This window comes from Balearica regulorum, chromosome 5 (assembly GCF_011004875.1).
Source record: "Balearica regulorum gibbericeps isolate bBalReg1 chromosome 5, bBalReg1.pri, whole genome shotgun sequence".
NCBI lineage: Eukaryota > Metazoa > Chordata > Aves > Gruiformes > Gruidae > Balearica > Balearica regulorum.
This window is the reverse complement of record NC_046188.1, coordinates 30,452,663-30,477,567: the sequence shown is the minus strand read 5'-3', so window position 1 is coordinate 30,477,567 and position 24,905 is coordinate 30,452,663. Positions and strand designations below refer to the sequence as shown.

The window sequence follows — 24,905 nt, the reverse complement described above, 5'->3', positions numbered from 1 at the left end:
CAGAAGGTTGATTTCCCATGATGCCTCTCTAGTTATCGAAAAAGATGGGCTAGAGAATGTTTCAGACCAGCAGCCCTCTTTAGTCTCTCCAGAATGCCCCTGGAGGAAAGCTCTTCTCCTCAACTATAAAGGAGACATAGGAGACCAGTTCAACTAATCTAAAGTTAGCTTTTGTGAGTATCCATCTCCTGCAATTAACAATTTCTGTATCTTTTTCAAGTTTGCTAGTTGTAGAGGGTTGACCCAGGCCAGCAACTAAACACTTGCCAAGCCCCTCTCTTACTCCTCCCCACAACAGGATAGGGCAATTCCTTCAAATTCTGGAAACAACAAATAGGTAAGATCCTAAGTGAGAAGGAACCACCTCAGGCTTAAGTGAAATATTTGTAAATGCTTATCCACAGTTTACTTTGTCATAGTTTCTCATATTTGAGATCCAGTAGGGAGTTATACAGAGTTTGCTTTGAAAACTTCTAGTCATGTTAATTTTTGACTGGAACAATCTGCAGATCTTCACTTCTTACAGTTGAGCCTCACATCTAGTCTGAATTTTGTGTCAGCTTCTGACCAGTGATAGGTTATTGTTATATGCCATTAAAAACCTTTTCTCCATATAGTAATTTTAAATTGATCACAGCATCTTATCTGTTCCTGAATAGATTAGGCTGATCTACTTAAATCTCTTGGTGTGAGCACGTTTTCAAGATTTTTATTCCTACTTGCTAGCTTTTCTCCTATGGCTTTCCTATTTTGCCAATATCCTTTCTCAAGTATGAACACCAGAGGTTGGTATGTTTTTCTACAAATGTTCACATAAAAAGGTATCTGTTGCATGCTTTCTCCTTCAAAATAGCTTCCTGGTTATACACAGAAATACCCTATTAACCACATGCTCATATTTAGCTGGTTATCAACTGTCAGAATCCAAGGTCATTATCACTGCTTTCTAAAATACATCATCTAGAGATTATGTACATTGTTTACATTTTTGATTTTTAAATATCTAACCTTGCATTTACCTGTATTAAAACAGGCATCCACATAAGCTGACTTTAAGGCAGTTAGCCAATGCAGTACTGAACGGACAATGTTAACTTACAAGAACTACCTGTAAGAAATTAAATGTCAATAGACAATGAGAAAAATTACACCTATTTAGAATAGTATGTTCAGTGGACCATCACCATAGCCATTTATACCATGCTGATTTAAAATGAATATTGAAATATTAGAACATGTTAGGAAATTCCTAAGTACTAGGCATACTTCTTAATGTATAGTATAATACAAGCAGTTTAACTAGCAGTGCTTTTGTCAAGTTTACAAAGTCCATGTACTGTTTAGAGGTAGCAAAGGACCAGCAACTTCTTTTTAATGAAGCATGTAAGAAACTCCTGAAACTATTCTGTCTGAAAGGTTTTAACGCACCTACCAGATATCAAACCCACCATTACAGAGCTGTGACACTAACCTCTGCCCATGCTTTGAGCACAGCCAGTATCTCCATAGTTGAGGTGCTTTCGCTATATTGTTGACTTTGTGCTTCTTTCCCAGCCTGCACTTTGACCAAAGAGGATACAAGCAACTGGTGAACCCTTCGAAGGTCATTAAGGTCACTTACTACACCACTTGCTATCCAAGCACTGCATACCTAGTGTTGTAAAACAGAAATAATGAGAAACAAGAGCCAAACACCACAGGATACTCTTTTTTCCGTCTGTAAAATTATGAAAACCAGATTTAATTTCTACTGAGACACAGTTACTCTTGGATACTAATGAATGTTAAATGACATTACAGTTTAGTATACATAAGTAATGAAAGCCAAAAACATTAGAGGGATGTCATAAATAACAGCCAAAGTATCAACTGCTACAAAGTTTCTCAAAAGATTTTCAAGTACATAAAAATCTTTGAGCTGTTCCAATATAGAGGTAACATGGGTGACATTTTGCGTGCACTGAGGATTTGAGTCTAGATGATTTATTTCCTTTTTCTTGTGTGGTGTATCACGCAAAAAGAAAATTTCAGAGGGTCTATTACCTAAGACTTCTGACTTTCAACACTTGCCTGACATGCTTTTGCTGTGACATCAGGAGGAGTTTCAGGAGCAAAGGCAGGCCTAAGTGCTGCTCCAACCTAAAGAGAAGTTATACAACATTTAATACATAGTGAACAATTAACTGAATAATTACTTTTCATAAGCAGGCTTTGTTGCAGTTTTCCTTTATAAAGCATAGCTTCCTCTTCATTTTTCCACAGACTGTTTCAGTGAGGTTAAAGAGCAGGGAGATAGTTGCAGTCATACTTTTATTGTTTTGTTTTGCTTACACTGAAGACATGGTTCTCTTCAAAGTTGATTCTATTTTTTGCGCAGTCTAAAACTGAAACAGAAACCTCTTCCTTCCTGAACTCTTGACTTGATGAGTAGCCCTCAAAAGAAAAAACAATGTTCCAAACCATGAAAAACTTGCAAGACACCTAATGAGTGACATTTCCTTACTCAGAACAAATACAGACTTAAGGAAACAAACAGCTGAAGTTGGTCAACTTTGCAAAGTGAAAGAAGGGGACAGCAAACACTCCATTCACTTAATAAAGAACACATGAACATGTACTTATCAGATTGCAAAGATTTTAACCTACTCTCACTGTTGCAAGCTATTTCACTAAAGGCTAATGAAAATTTCCCTTGCTGCTTTAGCTGATACCTGAAAACGCAAACTTGAGTCTGATGCTCATTGGGATGAAAGTAGAAAGTGTAGTACAAGTACCACAGATACAAGTTTGTGAAAATAAGTGAAAAAGAGTTGTTTTTAATGATAATTAATGACAATTTTTTACGACCCCCTAAAACTCAGACTTCATTTTAGGAACTTCTGAACAAGATTTCAGGAAAACATTACTTAAGTCCAGAAAATCTATATCCATCTCTTTCTGATTATTGTTATGGGGAAAAAAATTGACAAGAAAAAGACTGGTTATTTAACTGCTTCACATCTCTTCAACTTCTATGAAACAGCTGATAAGATCTATGCATAGTTTAGCAGAAACATTTTAACGGTAGTGAAGGTTAAAAGAAGAATTATTAGCTCTACTTCTGACCTGCTTGATGGTTTTGGACAGCAAGGACAGATGGTGTATTTTTTTCCCTTGGTACTTCCAGACTAGATCAAGGCACTTCTTTTCCACAAAGAAGTGCCAGTAGAATAGAATTCTAATGGCAAAAGCAAGATCAAAGTGGGTTAGGATGTCCTCAGTGTCAGGATCTTTCCATTTCTATGAGAAAAAGTGATCTGACTTATTCAATGCCTGCCAGAAACTGAAGAAGGGGAGACAAATGAGGCTTCACGCAGCTGCCTGTCATATTTAACACAAGTGCAGTCTGGAATGCAAAACAATCAGAACATCTTTTCTGTAAGTCTCAACCAAGACTTAACTGAAATAGAGGCTGTGACTACAATCCATGCTTTTAACTCTAGCTTATTCATTGACCAAGATCTCCTAGTGTGACCTCTGGTGTGCAAGGCTACTTACTTCTAAGCAGAGTTTTAAATGACAGTTGTTCCTGTTTCTTGCAGTACTTCACACTTTGAAACCAATGCTTTCCAAAAAAATCCTTCAAGTATTCTATTTTCTTTTTGTGGTATTCAAATAGGGAAGAGGGAAAAATGCTGAAACTTGAAAAACTTTGGGGCTAAAAGATGATACACAAACTGAAAAGATGCTTTCTAAGGCAGTAATGTCTGAAGAAATTAATCATAATTTCAGTAACAACCTAACTGAAACCCAAACCTAACACTACGCTCTGCAAAAAGTGAATTTCTTATACTGTAACTCTAAACTTTTCTAAATTATTAGCAATGGTGCTTACATTGGCTTGATATTGCTCCAGAATTACATGCCCTGGAAACTCCGGTTCTGGAACAGCTGCAAACTTCCGAACAACAATTAGCAATGTTTGAAGCCCAGAAAGACGAAGTTGATCGCTGTGATCTGTGGCAGCCATAAAAGCCATACGGATCAAGTCAGCTAAATGCAATACCAAAAAATCATCTGAAGAGAAAACAGAAATTAAAAGAGAAAATAGTTTTATTGAATTTAGATTTCAACATAATATATTTTATAAGACTGCTCCCAACATTTTCAAAATGTACATTTTACATTCTACCTTACCACACATCAAGGATTCACTTAAGGCAGCTTACACATACAAGAATCTTACATACAACAATCTTTCTTGGACATCTTATGTTAGCTGATCTAGGCTCCTTTCCATTTGAATGCAAAAAAAAAAAAAGTACTTAGAATGAAGCATAAATATCTTTATATATGAGGCAGCTTTTCTAAAAAAAAGAGTTTTGAGGAAAACACCTTCAGATAAACATAAACCAGTACTGAAAATTGGCACCATGTTTCTAGTAGTAACTATGCAAATTACAGAAAGAAAAAAGTGGAGTTTTTTAGTCATTCTCGCAGATACCAAAGTGTGATGTAGGCTGGTGTCAGCTATCACTTCTGATTACCAATGCTTATGCAGAAACAATGGCTTCCTACGCATATGCCATGGTACTCTAACCAGGAAAGTGAGTGTCAATGCTGCAGTGATATGCCAGTATTTTGGCAAATAAAAATTGCTCTACACATTAATAAATATAGGCTTCTAATTAGAGTAAATAAAGGTTTCAACGATTACAAACAACAATGAATGAATGAAGATGCAAACAGCTTACATTTATTTTAAGCACATTTTGCATTATGTGAAATTCTTTCAGTGCTTAACACATACCTCTTGAATCACGTTGTTTTCTTTCCTGAGCCAAAGTTATGTCAAAATGTGCACTGCCTGCATTTTCACACTGGCTTATAATTTTACAAACACACTCTGCAGCAAAAACTCTGGTAGACCATCGTGGATTACTGAAAGGATGGAACCTCTCATCGCTGTCAGATGTTAATACAGACGCATCATCCACTTTGGCAGTTTCCTCTTCCTGAGTGGTGTCTACTGAAGCTACTGTATTGAAATCTGTATTTAGGACACAGGGGAAAAAACAATGTAATATTCTTTCTTACAGTAACTGAAAACTACAGAAGGACTCATGAGGAAATCTCTTCAAAGTCCACCTCTAGCCTCCAACTCACTATGACTCCCTTCAACCTTGGTGTCTTAAAGTAAATGCTAGAGTGTTGTGGTTTTACCCCAGCCGGCAGCTGAGCACCACGCAGCTGCTCGCTCACTCCCCCCATTGGGATGGGGGAGAGAATTGGAAAAGTTAAAGTGAGAAAACTCGTGGGTTGAGACAAAGACAGTTTAATAGGTAAAGCAAAAGCTGCGCGCACAAGCAAAGCAAAGCAAGGAATTCATTCTCCACTTCCCATGGGCAGGCAGTGCTCAGCCATCTCCAGGACAGCAGGGCTCTGTCATGCTTAACAGTTACTTGGGAAGACAAACACCATCACTCCAAATGCCGCCACCCTCCCCAGTCCCTCCTCTTCCCCCAAGTTCCTTATAAACTGAGCATGACATCATATGGTATGGAATATCCCTTTGGTCAGTTTGGGTCAGCTGTCCTGTCTGTGTCTCCTCCCAACTCCTCGTGTACCCCCAGCCATCCCGCTGGCAGGGCAGTGCGAGAAGCAGAAAAGTCCTTGGCTCTGTGTAAGCACGGCTCAACAATAGGTCCATAGAACAAAAAACATGTCTGTGTTATCAACACTGTTTCCAGCACAAATCCAAACCATAGCCCCATACTAGCTACTATGAAGAAAATTAACCCTCTCAGCTGAAACCAGGACATAGAGTTAAAAATAAAATATAACTAAACTGTCTGCATTTGGTTGATATAACTTGCTGGAAGACAAGATCAATACCATGAAAGTAAATGAAGAACTGCAGTGAAAGAAGAAAAAACCAACACAAAACCCGTTTAAAATAAGTGCGACACATTAGAAGCTAGTACCTATCCAAAAAAATCTAAATCCAAGAAGTTTTCCTCCTGCACTGCAGGTGAAAGAAAAGAAATTCTCCTCCCTCCCAATATTCAGCACAGTAATTAATTTTATCTGCTTCTTAGGAGTTTCATTATGATATAGTAGGTCTGCATCATTCCTGTTATTAATAGAAGAGATGGTCTGAGTATTTTTCTTGTAGATAATTGCACCTACGAGAGACCCACAAGCTCAAATGTATTCTGCATTTCCATTTCTGATATAGAAATAAGTTAACATTAGGACTATAAATCAACAAGAATATGAACAAGCAAGACATACTAAAATGTTTACAAAAACTTTATCCAGAGAAAAGGCAATCAGAAAGGAGAAAGTCATATTCCTTCTGAAAGAGCTGAGTTAAAGAGTCTAATGTTTCAATATGAAGGACGATACACTTCATAAACGTCAAACATCCAAGAAACAAGAATACTTTCCCCCAGCGACATACTGTACTGCTGCAGGCCTTATTTTCATTGTGTTCTTAACTACAGTGTATTCGGACTTACCAGCTGAGGCAGCAAGAACATCTTTACAAAGCTTCAGCCAAAAAGAGAGCTTTTCAACTGCCATTGAAGTAAGCATATGAGTCAGAGTCTCTTTGATATCTTGGCACAATCTTTGATCCAATTCTTTGTCCAGCAAGCCCAGCAATGCCCCCTCCAGGCCTATTTCTCTGATGTTAACACCTGCTAAGAACAAAGTTGGTGAGCTGAATGCTGTACATCACAAAACTGCACTAATGACCACAGAAACCCCACTGAAGGTTGCACGCAGAGTATCTTGTGAACAAGGGTCTAGCCCTGAAATTATTTTGAAATAACAGTATTAATTGCTTTAATACCATATCTAAATTATCTGAGTACGAAACAAACTTTGAACTTTTAAAGAAACATACTAATAACAGGAAGAAAGTTACCCCGGGGGGGTGGGGGGGTGGAAATCCTGCTCTGAATTTTACAGCATTACCATCACCGTAGCATCTGAACTCCTGAAAAAAATAATCTTTGGCCATCTGATTCATCACACCAACTCATAAGGTAATTCTAAAACAATGTCTTGACTTGAAAGGAAAGTTAAAATTATTCTCCAACAAAGCTCAAAACCAGACACATGGAAATAATTTGTTAAATGACAATGACCAACTTTTATTTGCCAAATATTACCAATTTTAAAAATCAGCATTTTTACAAAATGGCTATAGTCTGTGATTTCTGAAAATTTCCAAATGAGCTCGAATTGAAATCCAAAGTGAAATCATTTATTACCACCATCCCCTCACAGGAAGGCATATTAGGATGAAACAGCGATTATTCTCAGGCCTTTTACCAAACCCCCAAACCTTTAGGAAGTTAAAAATTCTAGGGACCCTAGCTCTACTATTTCTCCAAAGAGATCAACAGAAACTTTCTTCAACAGGCTTTGTGCTCCTTCCCTCAATGACAGAATTTTAATTTAAGAAGAGATTTATGTGTTAAGCAGTTACTACAACAGCTACTGGCTAGATAGACTTAGGTTTCCCTGAACTCCACTTGCATTTTCTTATTTAGTGACCCTTTCTATCTAAAATATATGAAAAGCAATAGTATCTTCATTTTACCACTCAGAAAGGGTTTGGATGCTTTCATAATTTGGTACTATACAGAGAACTGAAGCAGAAAACCTATTTCAGCTAAAAATTTCAAGAATGTAGCAAAGTTTTCACACCCATAGCAGAGTGTGTTTAAAATTCACTGTCAATGCGTCAAGCACTTTGCTCTCAAAACTTCAATACGTTACCTGGAGTGAAATCTTCTCTGCTCTCTTTAACTAATGCGACAGCATATTCTGATACCTCAGCAGCTTCTCTTTGCACAAGCTGACGTAAGCAAGCTACCACTGCACGTCTCAACAGTAAGTATGAGCTACAGAGATTCACCTGAAACACGCAAGAAAAAACAGTAAGATGGCTAACAAACCGTTACAGCAATACCTCAGTAAGGCCGGTATTTTCTCAACAATTGCAGTTATGACAAATCTGGGATATCAGTAAGCATGTAATTAATGCTATTTTGCTCAGCTTTTTTTTTTTAAACCCCAAATGAAACATTTTGCAACTCCTGTAATCAATTTTAACATATGAGTACTTCTAACATTTTCTCTCCAAAGGTAACTCATAAGACTGGTTTGGGGCCAGACCCAACTCCCACCAATATCAGTAGAAAGACCCCTATTAACTTCAACGACAGCTGAATCGTGGTCTCACTGAACAATTAACTCTATTCTTTGAGTACAGGGTACATATAATGGTCTTGAAAACTCAGAACTAGAGAAAATTCCTCAACTCATCCTCATATGTAACTAGAGAAATGCCAATGTAATCAAGGGTGAGACAGTCAATCAGGCTTTAGTAAATCTGAAGTCCATGCATGAAAGGAAGTTTAAAAGAAAGGGGAAAGAGAACACTGCTGCAATTTCATTGCAAAAAAAATTATATACTCCGATTGCTTTAAATTATGTTTTAGAGAAGGTGAGAGGAAGGGTGAGAGTTACTGGTGAATGTATCACACTGAGACAAATCAGCTCTCCTGAGCAGTTTCTATCAAAGAAGTTTATAGCATCACCATATTTTAACACCATGAGGCCAGCATTTGGGTTTTTTTGTGCTGAAAAATACATAGTAACAGATTCATTATTACAGGAACAAAGAAAAAAACACTTAAAAAACCCAAGACATAGCCTCGAGGTTTTTTTGTTACAGTGGAGCTTTCTCATTTTTATTTGTTTTCAATTTTAAGAACATTCTGAAGGGGATCCCAAAGATAAAATGAACCAGCTGTATGGCCAGGTGAGATGGCTACACCAATATTTATGCAACTTCTTTTATACTAAGCTTAAGTTCTCATCAAAAAAAATATTCTCTACAACTAAGCAATCGTGCACCATTAGCTGTCACCATCCTTAAAATACACAGAGCTGAGTCTCTGATGCAGGGAAACTTTGCAGTAAGGTCATGCTCCTTATTTGTCAGCAACAGGTCAGTCAAAATGGCTAATATGTATTAGTTAGTATACAGTTAAAAAGAACAACTTAAGGACAAAAAAGAGTAAGTGATACAGAATTTCAGCTTTGTTAAATTAACAAAACTAAGCTTCATCTTCGGAATTTCTATGCATGCACGTGAATCTAAAATACTCAGAATTGCATATTTAATACACACAAACATACACTCTCTGCATAATTGTTCTTAAAGAAAATAAACCTGACTCAATAAGTTTATCTGCAAGATACTTTAATTGAAACCTTAACAACAAGTGAGGCTTTTAATGCAACATTTATGCAAGCAGGCTACGCATTCTACTGCAAGTTGGACATGCATACATTGCGTGCTCATTTTTAATAGGGAAAACCAGAGGATCCAATTCAGGCTACTGAATAATGCAAGACGCGCATTTTTCATCTCTCTCATTCTCCCACATTCTAAGCAGGGGACAGGACTAAATAACAAAATAACAGACACAAAATGCAAGCACCACGTAAAAACTTAAATGAATAAACAGTTCCCTTTCTGTTCTTAACATGTTAAAAATAAAATGATGCTTCACTAAGCACGTAAATGAAATGTATGTCTACCATCTGCAGAAAGTTAGGAACAGTCTGGTTAGGATGACAATCAAGTGTCACTTGACATGCTAAAAGACATTACATTAAAATGGTTAAAATGAAGAGGTAAAAGATGAAATAAAAAACACCACTGCAAACTGCAAAAGTTTAGGATTAACAAGGCACATGGACCTACCAACACAGAATTATCCAACAAGATTTCCTGCACAAAAACAAATGACAAACCAGTCATGACAAAACCAAAATATAGATACCACAGTGATACCAACCACACATGGAGACCATTACATGTAAATTCAGCATATATTAAAATTCAGAATCTTATCTCAAACATATTAAAACCCCAATTTGCTTAGTTCATTTATCTAATATTTAATGTTGAACACACTTCAGTTGTAAGCCAGCTGCCCCTAAAATTAGGACTTAAACAGTACCAAGACAACAGTGCAGCATAGTTACGGACATTGTATACCTATTGTGTTGCAAAATATCTTTAACGTCTTGCAGTTGAAAACCAGTGTTCACTAATCATAAACTTGCACAGATAAGCTCTTTAGAAGTCTGTGCTCACATAAGTTAGCTTTAATATTAGACACGATTAAAAGCATATAATTTCTATTCCGCTGGAGCCAAGAATTTAACTGACAGGATAAGCGTTACTGTTAGATGCAAAGCCCAGTGAGAAAAGATCCAATTGACACACAAAGAATACTTTTAGAAGCTGAAGAAGGGAAGCTAGGTAATGACACGCACATGTACACAATTAAAAAGAAAAGAAAACAAAACCAAAAAACGAACCAGTGAAGTTGGGTATGCATTGCCCAAGTCATGTTTTGTTAGTGCTAGCATAGTCACAAACTCAACGGTCTAATGCTTTGGGGACCAGAACCACATCATGCTCTAGGGGGTGGGAAGACAGGTGGAGGAGGCAGCTTGCAGCTGCTTACAGCAATTGTGTTGGCATGCCTAATGCTACATTTATTTAAAAAAGAAAAGAAAAAGTCTATTTCAGAATCTTAAAAAGGCAAGTTTGAAGACAGAAATTTTCTGGAAACCTTGGGGAAAAAGGGTAGAGAGGAGAGTTGGTTCAAATGTTACTAAAAAAAATATAATTATTTGCACATTTGTTTTTGAGATTTTATGAGTGAGAATTCATGTTTCTATGGACAGAAAGGGAAAAGATCACTTATCTGACCACAGATTCTTTGCCCCTCCTGTCTTTCTGCCTTAAATAAAGAATGCAGTGGTGAATATCCACCGTATCTAGTGCCCAGCTGTTTTATTCTACTTCCCCTTAAGACTTCAAAATGCATTGCAAAGGACAGTCACACCTTGTTCTCCACTTGCAGAAATTTAAACTCATGGAGAATGCCCTGCTGAGGGTCACCTTGCAAGCCAACAACAGAGTCAAGAGCAGATTTCAGGTCCAGTCCAATAGTTTATTGTGCTTCCCTAGCGAGATTGTGATTTAGTGGGTGGAAACTACATGGATGGATGGTGAGTTTTACAAATGCAGAAGTCTGCCTGTGCAACAATCTTCTTGGAGACCTGCAAAGCACACATTCAAACCTTCTTTGTTTATGACACTCTGGAGAGATGTATTGATATTTACTGAATTGTCAGTATCAGCAACATTGGCTGTAGTTCTGTAACAAGTTCATGAGAATGAGAAAAGTTCCTCCACGTAAGGCCACTGACTATGGTGGAGTCGTCCCCCATGAGGCTCACAATCATTTCTGGGGTTCACAGGTGAACGTGCACATGTGCACAGATGCACAGAAACACACATACACTTGAGCGAAGAGCCATGCTGCTTCTTAATTAATTATCATAAAGTTCATGAAGTACTGTATGAAGTACTTTGAGACAATTTGTAAAAACAATAAAAATCAGTAATATCATACAGACAAGACAACTTTATCACGACATCCTCGTTATTAGTAGGTACTTGCTATTAGTTAGAGAGATTACATTGTACGTGGACTTACATATGACCCCAAATCCTAATACATCCTCTGAGCAGGACAGTGTCTTATATGGCTTGTTGTGATTTTATCAATGTAAGAAAAACTGTGTTTTACCCAGAGAAGAGAAAAATTATAGCTGGTATATTTTAAAAGAAAGAACACTTCAGATGAGTTCCAGTTCTTCATAGAACAAAGCGTTTGGGAACACCAGATATTCAAAGATAGAGAGACTTTTGGGAAAAAAACCAAAACAAAATCCCAGCAAACTAACAACCCCCCACCACCACCTCTTTGTCAAATAGGGCTGAAACAGAGTTTTGTTTGTTTTTTTCCAAAGACCTAGTTTGACTGTTACCTATGTAAGTGTCAGAAATTTTTATACTGACTGCCAAGACATCAATACACTGAAGCATTTAGTGCTACAGAAATTACAAAATAGAAAAATCTACAATTTTTCACCATCATGGAAAAAAAAAAAAACCCAAACCAAACAAAACAATTCTCAGTAATTCATACACACAATTTTTTTTTTAATCAATCCTTCACCTAAGACATAGAAAGCAGCAGAGGAAAAATACTGGCCAACATAAAATAGCTGGTAAAAATCCAGCACAAAGTTGCAATGGATGATATATCCTGCCAGACAACTGGCCTCAATAAGAGTAGCAGAATGCACTTGCAAGCAGTTCAGAAGGCCAAGATTTCTACAGAATGTCCTAATCTTGTAAAAGGAAAGCAGAAACTGAGGGAAAACATGAACAAAAAAAAAAAAGAAAATACTTGCCTGCAGGAGGATATGAAACACCTCACCCCTACATAATGATCAGTTTCTCTGGCTAAAGAAGCATCTGCATTTTTTAAGTGTTTCTGAACAAGATCTTTTAAAATACAAGGATATAGACTAGTAAACGTATACTCACACATAGGGAGCTTACAAGGCTAGACAAGTTGACATGTCGAGGAGCAAACATGTGAAGCTGCTGAAGGCAAGAGATGGCTTGAGCCTGAACAAGGCAGTCGGGATTATCCTGCATCACTGCACAGCCCAGGAGACAGGAAGTTCTTAAGGCTGAAACTGTCGTACTGCTGCCTATATTCAGAAGAAAAAAGGGGTTTGATTTTTGTTTTCAAAACATCAACTTTTTTTTTTAAAAAAAAAACACATGATAACCTGTCTTTTTCCCAAGCCACCCATAACTCTCATCCTCTGGAAGGATACATTCTATATCTGTGTTATACTCTGATATCAATGAGTAACGGTCACATAGCTCTGTAGAAATTTCAGCGTCCAGGTATCTAAAAGTTGATTTAGATGGACATTTTAAATGTCTGCATCATAGACTGGCTCCTAACTCTTGAAATATGAATATCTTCTCTTTCCATGCTAAATGTAAGAATTTTCAGCCCAAGGCAAGGCTTGGAGAACCAGTTCAAACAGAGGAAAAGATGTCAAAAAGAGACACTATTTTTTGAAAACGAGCAGCCATGTCATCTTGATTGCATAAACTCATGACCTGTGAAATACTGTCTTACAATGAGGAAAAAAAACCCTTAGTATGCACTTATTTGTGGATAAAATTTGAATTACACATTCAAACAACGTTTAGCAATTCTGTTGCTAAATGAAACAAAGCTGACACTGCTGTATATTGCATACCTTGCAACTCAGGGCCCAGCGTGGTAATAAGTGCATTTAAACAGCGCCCAAGGCTTTGGTGAACTTCAGCGTAAGCAGGAGGCACAGTCAACAACAACATGAGAACAAGAGATAAGGTAGGTTCCACATGCACGTGATACAAGGGGCCAGCTAAATCTACTATCAGTGACAGAGAGTGTAGTGCCCATGCCTGTAAAATAAGAGCAGCAGTCATGTAATGTCTATATGATAGAATAAACATAAGATCTTTTTAAAAATTGATAGTTCAAGTGAAATTTGGTAATTAAGTGTAATAAAAGTTGCACTTTTCGGTTCCAAAGGGACAAACGGAGAGGTTACAGAAAGAAACTTTAAGAACCTAATGCTTAATAAACTATTCTGAGTATTTTAGAAGGAACTATATGTTCCTTCTAAAAATAATTTAATAATGATTATTATTCCTCATATACATTCTACTCTGTGTAAAATTTCTTCTTGTTCCATGTGCAAGAACAAGAGAATTATGAAAAAAATACTACAACAGAGGTGCTGAAACAACGTGTTGTTTTAGTCTCAGTTACTTTGCACCAAAGGCCACATTCATTTCATGTTAACATACAGTTCTTCTCTGTGTAAAGAGAAGATATTGTAGATAAAGCTTAAAAAAATTCTTTAACTGAGATTAAGACAATTACATGGAATACATTGAATACATCTTAAAGCTATTCTGACAGATAACAGTTTTAGCTGCAGAGAAATAATTTGAATTAGTCTTCAAAACACCTTGCCTTATTCGAGGAAGTATATTCACCAAGTCCTACAGCATTCAAGCTACAAATCCCTGTTATTTACTACATAACCATTCAACAAAAAATGTTGTGAGGTAAACATCATAGCAGAGACAAAAACTGACACGAACAAAAAAACCTAGGTATTATCTAGTCAAGGTATAGGTGAATGTGAAATTAATCAATTCCTGAAGCATCAGATATTGTTTCTGAAGCCAGCATATCTTAGCCTTATCAGCCTCATTGATCATTACACAAGAGCCTCCCATATCTCATCATAGTTCTTGCTTGGAAGGTGGATTTCGAGCAGTGGCTATGGTTTTCATTGCCTTTGCACTCCAGCCATCACCTGAGAGGTTGTGAAGTGTTACTCTCACAAGAAAAAAACTTATACTCTGGAAAATAAATCAGTTTATTTGTAATATAGCACTTTTAGATAAGTGACAAGTACCTGTACATCAGGAGAAGTACTGTCCTGAGATAAAGTATAAAGGATTCCAACACATGCATTCAGGTGCTGAGTAGAACCTATTCCTCCTAGGTATCTATACAGACATCCCAGAGCTAAAGAATGACCTGTTCTTGATACGACATCCCTAGCAGATTTTAGCCTATCAATTAAAAGGAAAGAAAGCTGTTAGTGTAATCACTAAGACTGATACTATGTAGTAAGCACATCTACAAATGGAATTTATAGCATATAATCAGCAAAATATTTCATTAGGTATTGTTATATTGCCAAAATTCTAAGTTCATTTATCATCTCTTATCTGAAGGAAGTACCAAAAATATTTTAGATATACTTAAGTGATGTTGCTAGAACAGCAGCCAGTTAAATTTATTTCAAAGTCCACATGCTTACTTAGACAATATTCTTAAAGATCAGCAAAACTAAGAAATACACACACAACTCTGGCAGTGCTTTTTCCTGTTAATTCCTGAAGTGACATCAAATTCATGAAGGAAATCAACTTTTAAAGATTATTAACATAATAGGGGCCAGGTAGATTTCTCAAACATTTTTACAAACTCGACCAGTAACTTACCATGGTTTTTTTGAACTTACTTGTCAAAACTGACTTGTGCTAATCCAGCAGTGAAGGCACTGTCAGAAACTACCTGTGCCAATCTGGCCAAACACTCAGCAGCAGCACATCTCAGGAGTGGATTATTGCTTTCCAAGGCACCCATTACCAATGTCAGGGCAGACCTCCTAACTTCTTCTGGACCTAAACTTCCCTTGCAGTTAGCCAAGTGCTAAAAATAGGTATCAAATATATTGATCAGCAAGCCAGTACAGTAATCAGAATGTGTTTTTCTGCCTGTCATGCAAAAATCACAAGATCTGCAGAAGGTCGTCTTCCCCTTTTATCTGAGGAATTCCTCTATTTTTATTTGCTGTTTTGTGAGTCAGAAGTCTAACTCCAGATAAGTGTACATCGTAGGATAACATGATAATATCAACATTCTGATTTGAAGAAATACTGGGTAGACAGGACTAGAACACAATAAACCAACACACTAGCACAAAATTGAGGAAATACTGTTAAGAAAAAACCCAGTGAAAACAGAATAATGACACAAAGAAAAACCCCAGTCCAAATAAAGTATATGAGCAAAAGCTACAGCAGTTATCTGGACTGCATATTAATTATGCCCCAAGTACAAATATCATACAATGAAAGGTCTTGCCTATTCTGAAAACATTTTGCCTTAGTTTGAAGAAAGCAAAGAAGGGAAGAATGAAAACTGCACACAAACAGAGGAAAATACAAATAAAGCATCAGGGAAAAGCAACAAACAGCAGATAGTTACGAGATTACTTTATGAATCGTTACTTTTTTATTTATACAGTAAGAAATATGAGACAGTGATAAGACAGAAATGATACAAACAGAATTTTTCCATCTCTCTCCTATTTGAGTGACACTAATATGGATGATCGTATACTACGTTGTACTAGAATCGGTTTCCCTAACCCTTTAACATTAAAGAAAGGGAAAAATTAAACTGTGACTCTTTAGCATTTGTGTGACGTCACAAAAAATATATTATCACAGAAAACAGGACTGATCTTCACCTTGACTGTTAATCAAAATAAGAACTTCTGTGTAAACACATTTGAACCAACAGATGCCGTGTTTTCGTAACAGAGAGAGAGAAACAACAAAGGAGGGAAACAAAGGAGGGAAACAAAGGAGGGAAACAAAGGAGGGAAACAAAGGAGGGAAACAAAGGAGGGAAACAAAGGAGGGAAACAAAGGAGGGAAACAAAGGAGGGAAACAAAGGAGGGAAACAAAGGAGGGGAGATTTACCTTTAAGGAAGTAGAAAAGGCTGACACAACATTTAGTTGTACTATTTGTTGCCGTGATCCTTTTGTTTGCTTTATGGAATTCAACAACTGTTCTAACACCTGGAGCCTTAAACAAAAATAGAAAAGAAACCACACAATTAAAAATTAAGGAAACAAATCAAGGTTTCTTTATTTTATTTTAAAACACTTAAAGTCTATATATGATAGAAACAGAGATGGAACAAATCTATTACTCTAACTCTTCAGCATTTTCCTTCAACTGCCATCCCTGTCTACAACAACAAATTTTGTATTCCGTATTAGAATAGATCATTACTCTACGAACATAAAACTTTTTGCCTTTGTCTCCTTATAACATATGAATTCACAGATAATCACTTATATCTAAGCAATATTAGACAGATATTATTAAAAGGAACTGTGCATGGGAATGCTGCATTTTGGCTTACAATGGAGAAAGGAGGAGGGAAAAGAAAAAGAAAAGGAAAATGCTGTTATCTGCAGCAATTAGTTCAAGTCTTGAGAAACAGGTGAAGAAAACCAACTAGCAACCTGGTGACAGTATGGGCAAAAAGCCCAGACAAACAGAAAAAAAAAAAAAAAACACCCACAAAAAAAAAAGGCAAAAAGCAGTCTGTGAAGACAGAATAAGGAAGGAAATGCAAGTCAGAAGACCGTATCATCAAGCATAAGGCAACTGAATTGGCAGGTATGCTCATATACGAGCAGCTGCCTCAGGATTACACGAAATCCCAAGCATTCTAAGCAGCAAAGACATCAAGACTCAGGACTCACATGCTAAGCACTCATCCCTTACAAGAAATTACAAAACTATCACTACCTATAATGATCATGATCCATGTTCTAACTACAGTTGCCTTTGAAAATATAAAGCTGTTACATTTAAAAATAACTGATTTGCTCTAATGCTGCATTCAAGAAAATTACTAGCAGCACACAGAATAAACAACAGCATGCAAAAATCTTGAGGAACTTCATGCCTCAGAAATCGGCGTGCTTATAAATGTGAAACAAACCAAAAAGCCATGTACGCAGTAGGAAGACATAGACACACAGACACAAAGCCAAGACAGGTCTGAGATCCCTTTCAATCATTCTTGTACCTTGACAGAACCGTGTTAAGACACACACTCTTGTTTCTTCCCATCCACTTTTTATAAAGAATGAGGCAGCATAAGGGTTCAATTTTACTGCAGCTTCCTACTCCTTTTGTCCCTCTTTGGTTCTAAGGCATTTAGTAATTATGTATTAAGCACTATAATAATTGTGTAGTATCTCCTTACTGGATGTGCCTTTTCATTGTTAGTAACTTTAAACAGAAATTCTAATAATTTATTAGTCTGAATTATATTATTCAGATGGTTTACAGAATCCACTTACACAATTCATTATTTTTCCAGAATTGTTTTCTTCTGTGTTCAATCTCAAACACTGTCACCATCTTTTAGCATCTCCCAAATTCCCCAACAGTTGCAGTTACTACTTTACCTGTGAGATTCTGCTACATGGGAAAACATAACTCCAAAAAGACGAGTTGCTGCGCTGATAACAGACAACCCAGGAGGTAGTGGTTTAGGTACTGAATCACCTTTTGCAACTTTCTCATAAATTGAGTAAGGGTCATACTCCAGACTGCCACCAGCTATACTGTTGCCTAAAAGGAGCTGTAAGGAAAAAAGCCACATTTTTGACCAAGTCAAAACCAGCACTGATCCAAATAACTAGAACTGTATGAAAACATAATACCACCATTATACTAAATCAAAAAGTACCTGCTCTTCAATAAATCGGTGATCAGTCTCCTGCAGTAAGGGTCCAAGTAAAAGGAGATCATTCTCATGACAAAGGGGTGGAAGCAAGAATGTAGAGGCATCGATCTGGCTATCTGGGACAGTCAAGTCAGCCACTAACTCCTTCAGAACAGCACAGAAGCTTCCTTTAAATTAAAAAAAATATTCAAAATTTTTGCTTAATTACTTGCCACAAGTAAATACGGGAGCAAGATATTTATACTGAAATAGCTACATCCATCTCACGTTTTTCTTAGGTCTTCAAACAGTTAATTGGAGAACACAGTCGCTAGAGGGGAAACAACAGAGCACTACCTAAGATAAGCAAACTAAGCACAAACAGCAATCTAGAAGCTGAAAAAACAGAGACTTTTACCTTTACAGAAGGCATAATGCCATACAACTGCTAATACAGCAACTTAGTTACATTTACAATTAAAGTAGAGGAAAAAAGGCAGATACAAGCACAGACATATTCCTACTACAAATTTCCTGAAAATTAATGCTGTGGAATGTATTACATAACCATGCAGGAACACTTGGACTTGGCAAGCAGATGTCATTTAAAACATCCGTAAGTTTAATAAATCACCAAAAGCTGCACAATGCATGAGGAATTTACTGTAGGTTACATTATGATAATTTACTCTGGCAGTTAAACTTTTCATGTATTTTTGTAAATAATATTTCAGACAAGATTGTGCATTATACATGAACAACAACATTAGGTATTCCAAGTCAGACTATTTTAGGTTATTAAAACAGTCCCTGCAGTGAGAGAACATTTCCAGTGTGGAACCACGTGTGATGAAAAAGGTCTGGCTTATCTGGTAATTAAGTTGTGTTGAAAAACACTGCAGAACTGATCTTCAAGAATATACACACTCCTTATGCAAATATTACATAAGACTTTACCTCCAGAGCATTAATATTGCAAAGTCAAGTGCTCATGAATTGGGAAATATCACCATTAAGGGGGGGCTTAAGTCCACATATCCAGTTCTTCACATTCAGTTTTGTTGTTAGATGATCACACAATTACCCATTTGCACTGAAGCTGCTTATAATTTTTCAACACACAGAAGTTCTGACTTCCACTCTCCTTCCCCTCAAACTCCTCTCCCCATCAGCCTCTCTCCCCTGCAGGCATCTGTTGCTTAAGCTGCCTCCCTAACTAATTAGCAAGTATATAATTTTTCCCAAAATGCTTAAGTCAAATCTAAATGCAAAAGGTTAGCACTATCAAATATATTCCAAGATGCACAGATAAGTGTGTGAAAGGGACAGAAATTAAGTCTTTTTAAAAAACACAATAATTAAAAACAACAACTAGAAACTGTTCTTTCATTAATTATCACAGATGCCAATAAAAAGAAATTGAAAAATCCCCTTTCCATGAAAGCAGCTTTCAAATAGAATTTTATGGAGATACTTAGCAATTTTTAAATAAATTAACATTTATTTTAGTCCAAGACACTTGGCCATCCTCAACATGTCAAATAATATTATCCCAATGTAAAGCAGTTCAAAATTTTGAGCCAGAATGCTGTTCCAGCATTCTAGCTATTCATCTTATCCTATTAAGAAAGATAAGTGAATGCTTGTATTCAATTTTATGGTTTAGACAGTGGAACGTAACAAGCACAAAAAACTGAAGAATGAAAAGAACCCTAATGAGTTGTCTGACAAAACACATTAATTTCAGACCACAGAAAACATCAACAAATCTAATAATCAAAATTCAAACTACTGAAATGATTTGTGTGAAATTATCATATTGGACATTACAATAATTAACATTTTTATATTAACTCACAGGAAATAAAAGTTCTAGCCTCAAAAACATGAGCACATCAGCATCCAAAACTAATGACATGTGAAAATGATCACGAATATAAATCATGATCATCTTAGAAACAGGACCTGCTTTTCCCAGCTTAACAAGTTCATACTTTGCATCAGCTAAATTGCAAAATCTTAATCCTTCACACATGACGGAAGACAGGACATAGAACCTGCTAAATGTTTTTCACTGACGTTCAAGTTAACCCAATACATTCTTTTCATATGTCATTTCTGAAATACTGCAAAAAATCATCTACTACTCATGCACACTCACAGTAAGTCTTCGTAATTCTGCTGTTTGAGCAGATACTGATTTTTATTGGTGACAGAAAGCAGCAAGAGAAACATTAGAAGCTAAAAGAGAGCAGGAAAGGACCAAGCACAGCCTAAACAAGTCCTAGTGTCTCCAGCCTCAGAAATCTAAAGGTTTGAGTCGAGAAAGAAGCTTGGAGCTATGAATAAAGAATCTCTTTTCAACTATTTATTTTGCTTGGTATTTTGTTTTGTTCCTCTTCTGCTAAAGAAAAAAAAGCTTTGCACATTATTTGCAAATACTAAAAGCTTGAGTTACAGCTCCTGGTATATGTCCCCATCACTGATTTTCTCAAAAAGAAACAACTTGCATGTTTCTAGCCTCTGGCTTACTACCCGGATCGAAGAAAATTAAAAAAAAAATAAAACCATAAACTGGAGAAAGCTTCTCATAGTTTGTCACCCTAAGCCATGCAACATGTACCAAGGCTGTGCAACACAAGAGTACACCTACTATTCTTCCCAGTGATAATGACTAAAATTAGACATTGAAAAAACACCCTGGGTTCCATAATCATATTGTTCCATAATCATCAATTGTATTCCAAATATTTTTAAAAAAACCCTAGTATTTGCAAAGACACATGCATGAAGCTGTCATACTAGAAATAATACGGAAATAAAGGTATTTGTCTCAAGCTTTACCTTAAAACCTTTTTTTTGCATTTCTAAATGATACATACTTACATATTAAAATATATAACAGACCTTGAAAATAAGCTCTGGCAATATATGCCTTTTCATTCTTTCCCCAGTCTCATACTGCTGTTTTACAAACAAGTGAACAACTCGGAGACTACCAAATTACCGGTTTGATTCTAAGATTATTTACAAAGCTTTCAGCAGGGTGACCGCTTATTTATAACCTTTTAAGCTTTTTCTTTATTTATTGGTACTAGATTGCAGCATCTTCAGCTAGGATGCTCTCACAAGATTCACTTTACAGGTCACACTGTAAAATACTGTCTATTTTTCAATAAAGTTAGACCATATGCAAAATTCCCAAACCAACCAAAAAATCACCAAAACCACCAAATATCTGTAGTCTATAAAACATTGTCCCTGTAATAAAACAGCCAAAGTAGTAACTTGCTGTAAGGGATGGAGGTGTAATTTTCAGTTTTTTAAGTCCAAGTCACAAATGAATATTATACACTATGGTTCAAATGTTATATACAGACTTCTAACGTGGCAACAGCTTTAAAGCAAAGGTCAGGGATTTGTCCTTACGAAGATTCACTTAGCAGTTACCACTAGATGGAGCAGATTATTTGAGTAAGGATTCTCCACGATACAGAGGACACAGCCAATTCAGAGGCTGGGGCCCATATTCTTCCTGTCCTGACGAAATACCCTGTACTTCTTTTTACAACTGTCAAACACTCTGACTTCTTATTTCAGTCCATACAGTACCCTATGACAAACTACATTTACATGACAATTTAAAGACAACAAAGATATTTAATGTTTTAGTTGAACTGTTAGATCTGGCTAACTACAGTGCATAGTTATTGGATTAGAGGATTAGATTTTCAATACCACTAGTTATGTTTTGCTACAGAAAAGTGAGCCTATCCACAGATTTTTTTGAAATTTGTTTTCAAATACAAATTTTTTATCCACAATCTGCACAGGATCAGATTAATATATCTGTAGTATACATGTCAACTTGAAGCAATTAAACTAAATTATTTTAATAGACTATATTCAATTGGTTTATGCTAAGATTATACCTTTTGGACTTAAGATTCAATGGAAAGTAAAACAGGCATCAGAGCAAGTCAGTTCTTCAAGTAGTTTAAAATTGCAAGGTTGTCTATCTTCAAGTTTCAACTAAAAATAGGACAAAACTGTATTTGTAATAGGAGAGGGGGAAAAAAAGATCATAAACTTTAGCTTTTCAAAACAATAGTGACTTCACTACACTTTCATCAAATTAGAAGAGGTGGAACTACTCCTTGCTAGCTGAACAAAATCTTAAAAGTGACCCTATGGTATTTTTAACAACTATCTCTTTGTAAGGAAATACGTACCTTCATAGGTCTTTGGAGGCAATACTGCTAGTAATTCATAAAGTTTATGTCTGAAAACTGTTGATGATGTTTTTAAAGAATTTCCATACGATTTATATATTGAAGAAAGCCTTAAAATACAAAAAAAGCACATCAGAGATATTAAAGACTTGAAGCATCATGCAACACTCTGGTTTCATTTGTACTACTCTACTGAATACTTCTAAAATCTATACACATTATAAGTACAGTTTTGATTTGCATTACCAATAGTAGAAGCAAAACAATTCATTTCACATGTTCTGACAGAACCTCTCTGTTCTCTATTCCCAGTCATTACTTTTATTTAATACTAGAGAAATAAATAAGGCTTTCTATTGCCTTTAATTGTACCTGCATTTGTTACAATTAACACTTTTGTGGATGTATCTTTGTAAAATTGAGTTTAGAGCCTAAATAAATTAAATCACTACATATTCTGAAGGCAGAAATTTAAAAATTATAAAACCTCTTTCCAGCTTAGCTCTGAATCTAAATATAAAAAATACTCATCCCTAAAACTTTTTGTCCAAGCGTATTCTTCAAAGTTTATTTTATAAAAAAATGATCATGCTTAAACACAAATGCATATGTTTGATTAAAAAAGTAGAATAAACCCACTGATTTAACAAAAGCATGCAATAATTTCTTCCCTATCTTTTTAAATGATACTGGAATCTGCAAGACATATTATGTCAGCTAAAGTCTTCAGCTATACAGCTGCATTCTATACTCTAATTTTTGTACTTTGAAAAGAAAGTTCTTTAGAAAGTGCACTAAATCAAATACAGGAAGATTACTCTGTAGCTTTTCAAAACCAGAGCTCATTTAAGAGTTTGATACATGCACTTACTGTGTCAATAAATCAACAGCACTTGGGAGTGGAAGAAGTAGTCTCTGAACAACTTCATCCGTAAGAAGACCAGCACAATGGGAAACAAAGCTTTTGATAGCTAGAAAAGGAAGTGGATTTTAACTTATTTAGTGTGAGATATCTAGAAGAAAAAAAATCACATTAGTGAAGTAATCACATTATTACCTCACTAGTAATTTAAAAGTAGAAGAAAGCATGAAAAAAAAATTTAGGCATTTTGGCCAATAATTTAAGAAACTGACAAAAATCTCGAATGAAAAAAGTCATATTTACAGAAGCACTGGTTTAGTGTCTCAGCTTTGATGTTCATACCCTGACTTTTAATTGCATATATAAATGTAAGCATTTTTTGCTTTTTGTTACGAACTGAGTTACGGGATATAACTCAACTTCATGATAATTCTGTGATAAAAAAAGAAAAAAAATGGCAGAAGGATGATGATCAGATGACCTACTGCTTACTTTGCTAGTTTTCTATTTAAATTTAGCTTAAGTACTGTACTTTAAGAAATATATATACATAAGTATTTTTCATTATTTACAGAAAATTAAACTTGAATTAGTAGTTCAGAAAGCATTAAGAGAATATACAGTACTAAAGACCTATTTCCAAAAGGAAAAGAAAATATTTAAAGATTAATTGTTTAGGCTAGTTCTAAAATGAAATTACTATTGAAGTCCACATTTTCTGATAGATTTTAATAGTGAGGGAGAGAGGGGTGATCACTGTACTAAGGTTCACGTTTCTGCCATGCAAAGGACCCTTTAGTATATGACTGAAACACATTAAGTATTTAAAGATCACTGGAGTCATGCCTTGGACACCCAAATTCACAATATTTCATGATGAAAAATTGCAACATACCAGCCAGCAGCCAAATATGCAGCACTCTTTACTGGCTGAGCATTGCAACTTCCTTATTGTAATTTTTACCTGAGTCTTCCCACTCTCACAGCTGTGTTTGACTGACTCTCCAATTCTATTTTGCTTACAGTAAGTCAGCTATTAGGAAACAGAACTGCTATTTACCAAACAGAACAGACTGTATAAACAACAGAAGGTACCCTGGTTTGGGCCTTCATTCACTACTGTGATATGTATGTTAAACAACAGAAGAGAAGAACCTTCCTGATACCATTTACTGCTTGGAAATCAACTGATTAGAAGAACAAGAGGAAAAGCCCTCTTGGATTTTTTGTTTGTTTTTTACAAAAATGAAACACATGCATATAGATATAGATATATAGGTAAACATATATATACACACACAAGCACGTATGTTGGGAAGTGAATACATCCTTCACCATGGTGATCTTATTAATGCTTATAAATATCTAAAGGGTGGATGTCTAGAGGAAGGGGCCAGACTCTTCTTTATGGTGCCCAGTGACAGGACAAGGGGCAATGGGCACAAACTGGAACACAGGAAGTTCCGTCTGCATATGAGGAAAAACTTCTTCACTTTGAGGGTGACCGAGTACTGGAACAAGCTGCCCAGAGAGGTTGTGGAGTCTCCTCTGGAGATATTCAAAACCCGCCTGGGGATGATCCTGTGCAACCTGCTCCAGGTGATCCTGCTCTAGCAGGGGGGTTGGACTGGATGATCTCTAGAGGTCCCTTCCAATCCCTACCAATCTGTGAATCTGTGAATCCAGTGGGGGAAAAAAAAATCAATATGAAGTATCATTGTTCTTTCAGAAGGAAAACCAA

General features: G+C 36.1%; 1 protein-coding gene across 13 annotated transcripts in view; it reads right to left on the bottom strand.

The window, feature by feature from the left end:
* HEATR5A (HEAT repeat containing 5A) overlaps positions 1–24,905 on the bottom strand; it is a 67,605-nt gene that overhangs the window by 13,017 nt on the left and 29,683 nt on the right. For 7 of the 13 annotated variants that reach the window (XR_012835655.1, XM_075754023.1, XM_075754020.1 and 4 more), the window contains 16 exons: positions 23,174–23,273; positions 22,303–22,412; positions 18,095–18,258; positions 17,811–17,986; positions 16,302–16,407; positions 15,052–15,242; positions 14,437–14,596; positions 13,219–13,408; positions 12,482–12,651; positions 9,770–9,796; positions 7,771–7,909; positions 6,501–6,683; positions 4,790–5,029; positions 3,875–4,056; positions 2,071–2,139; positions 1,472–1,651 (listed from right to left, as the gene is read on the bottom strand). Coding sequence is in view for 12 of the 13 variants with exons in the window: in XM_075754023.1 (XP_075610138.1) it covers positions 1,472–1,651; positions 2,071–2,139; positions 3,875–4,056; positions 4,790–5,029; positions 6,501–6,683; positions 7,771–7,909; positions 9,770–9,796; positions 12,482–12,651; positions 13,219–13,408; positions 14,437–14,596; positions 15,052–15,242; positions 16,302–16,407; positions 17,811–17,986; positions 18,095–18,258; positions 22,303–22,412; positions 23,174–23,273 (2,387 nt within the window). In the remaining variant the exon portion in view is untranslated. The remainder of the gene's footprint in view (positions 1–1,471; positions 1,652–2,070; positions 2,140–3,874; positions 4,057–4,789; positions 5,030–6,500; positions 6,684–7,770; positions 7,910–9,769; positions 9,797–12,481; positions 12,652–13,218; positions 13,409–14,436; positions 14,597–15,051; positions 15,243–16,301; positions 16,408–17,810; positions 17,987–18,094; positions 18,259–22,302; positions 22,413–23,173; positions 23,274–24,905) is intronic. The other 6 variants (XM_075754027.1, XM_075754026.1, XM_075754025.1 and 3 more) reach the window with 4 other exon arrangements.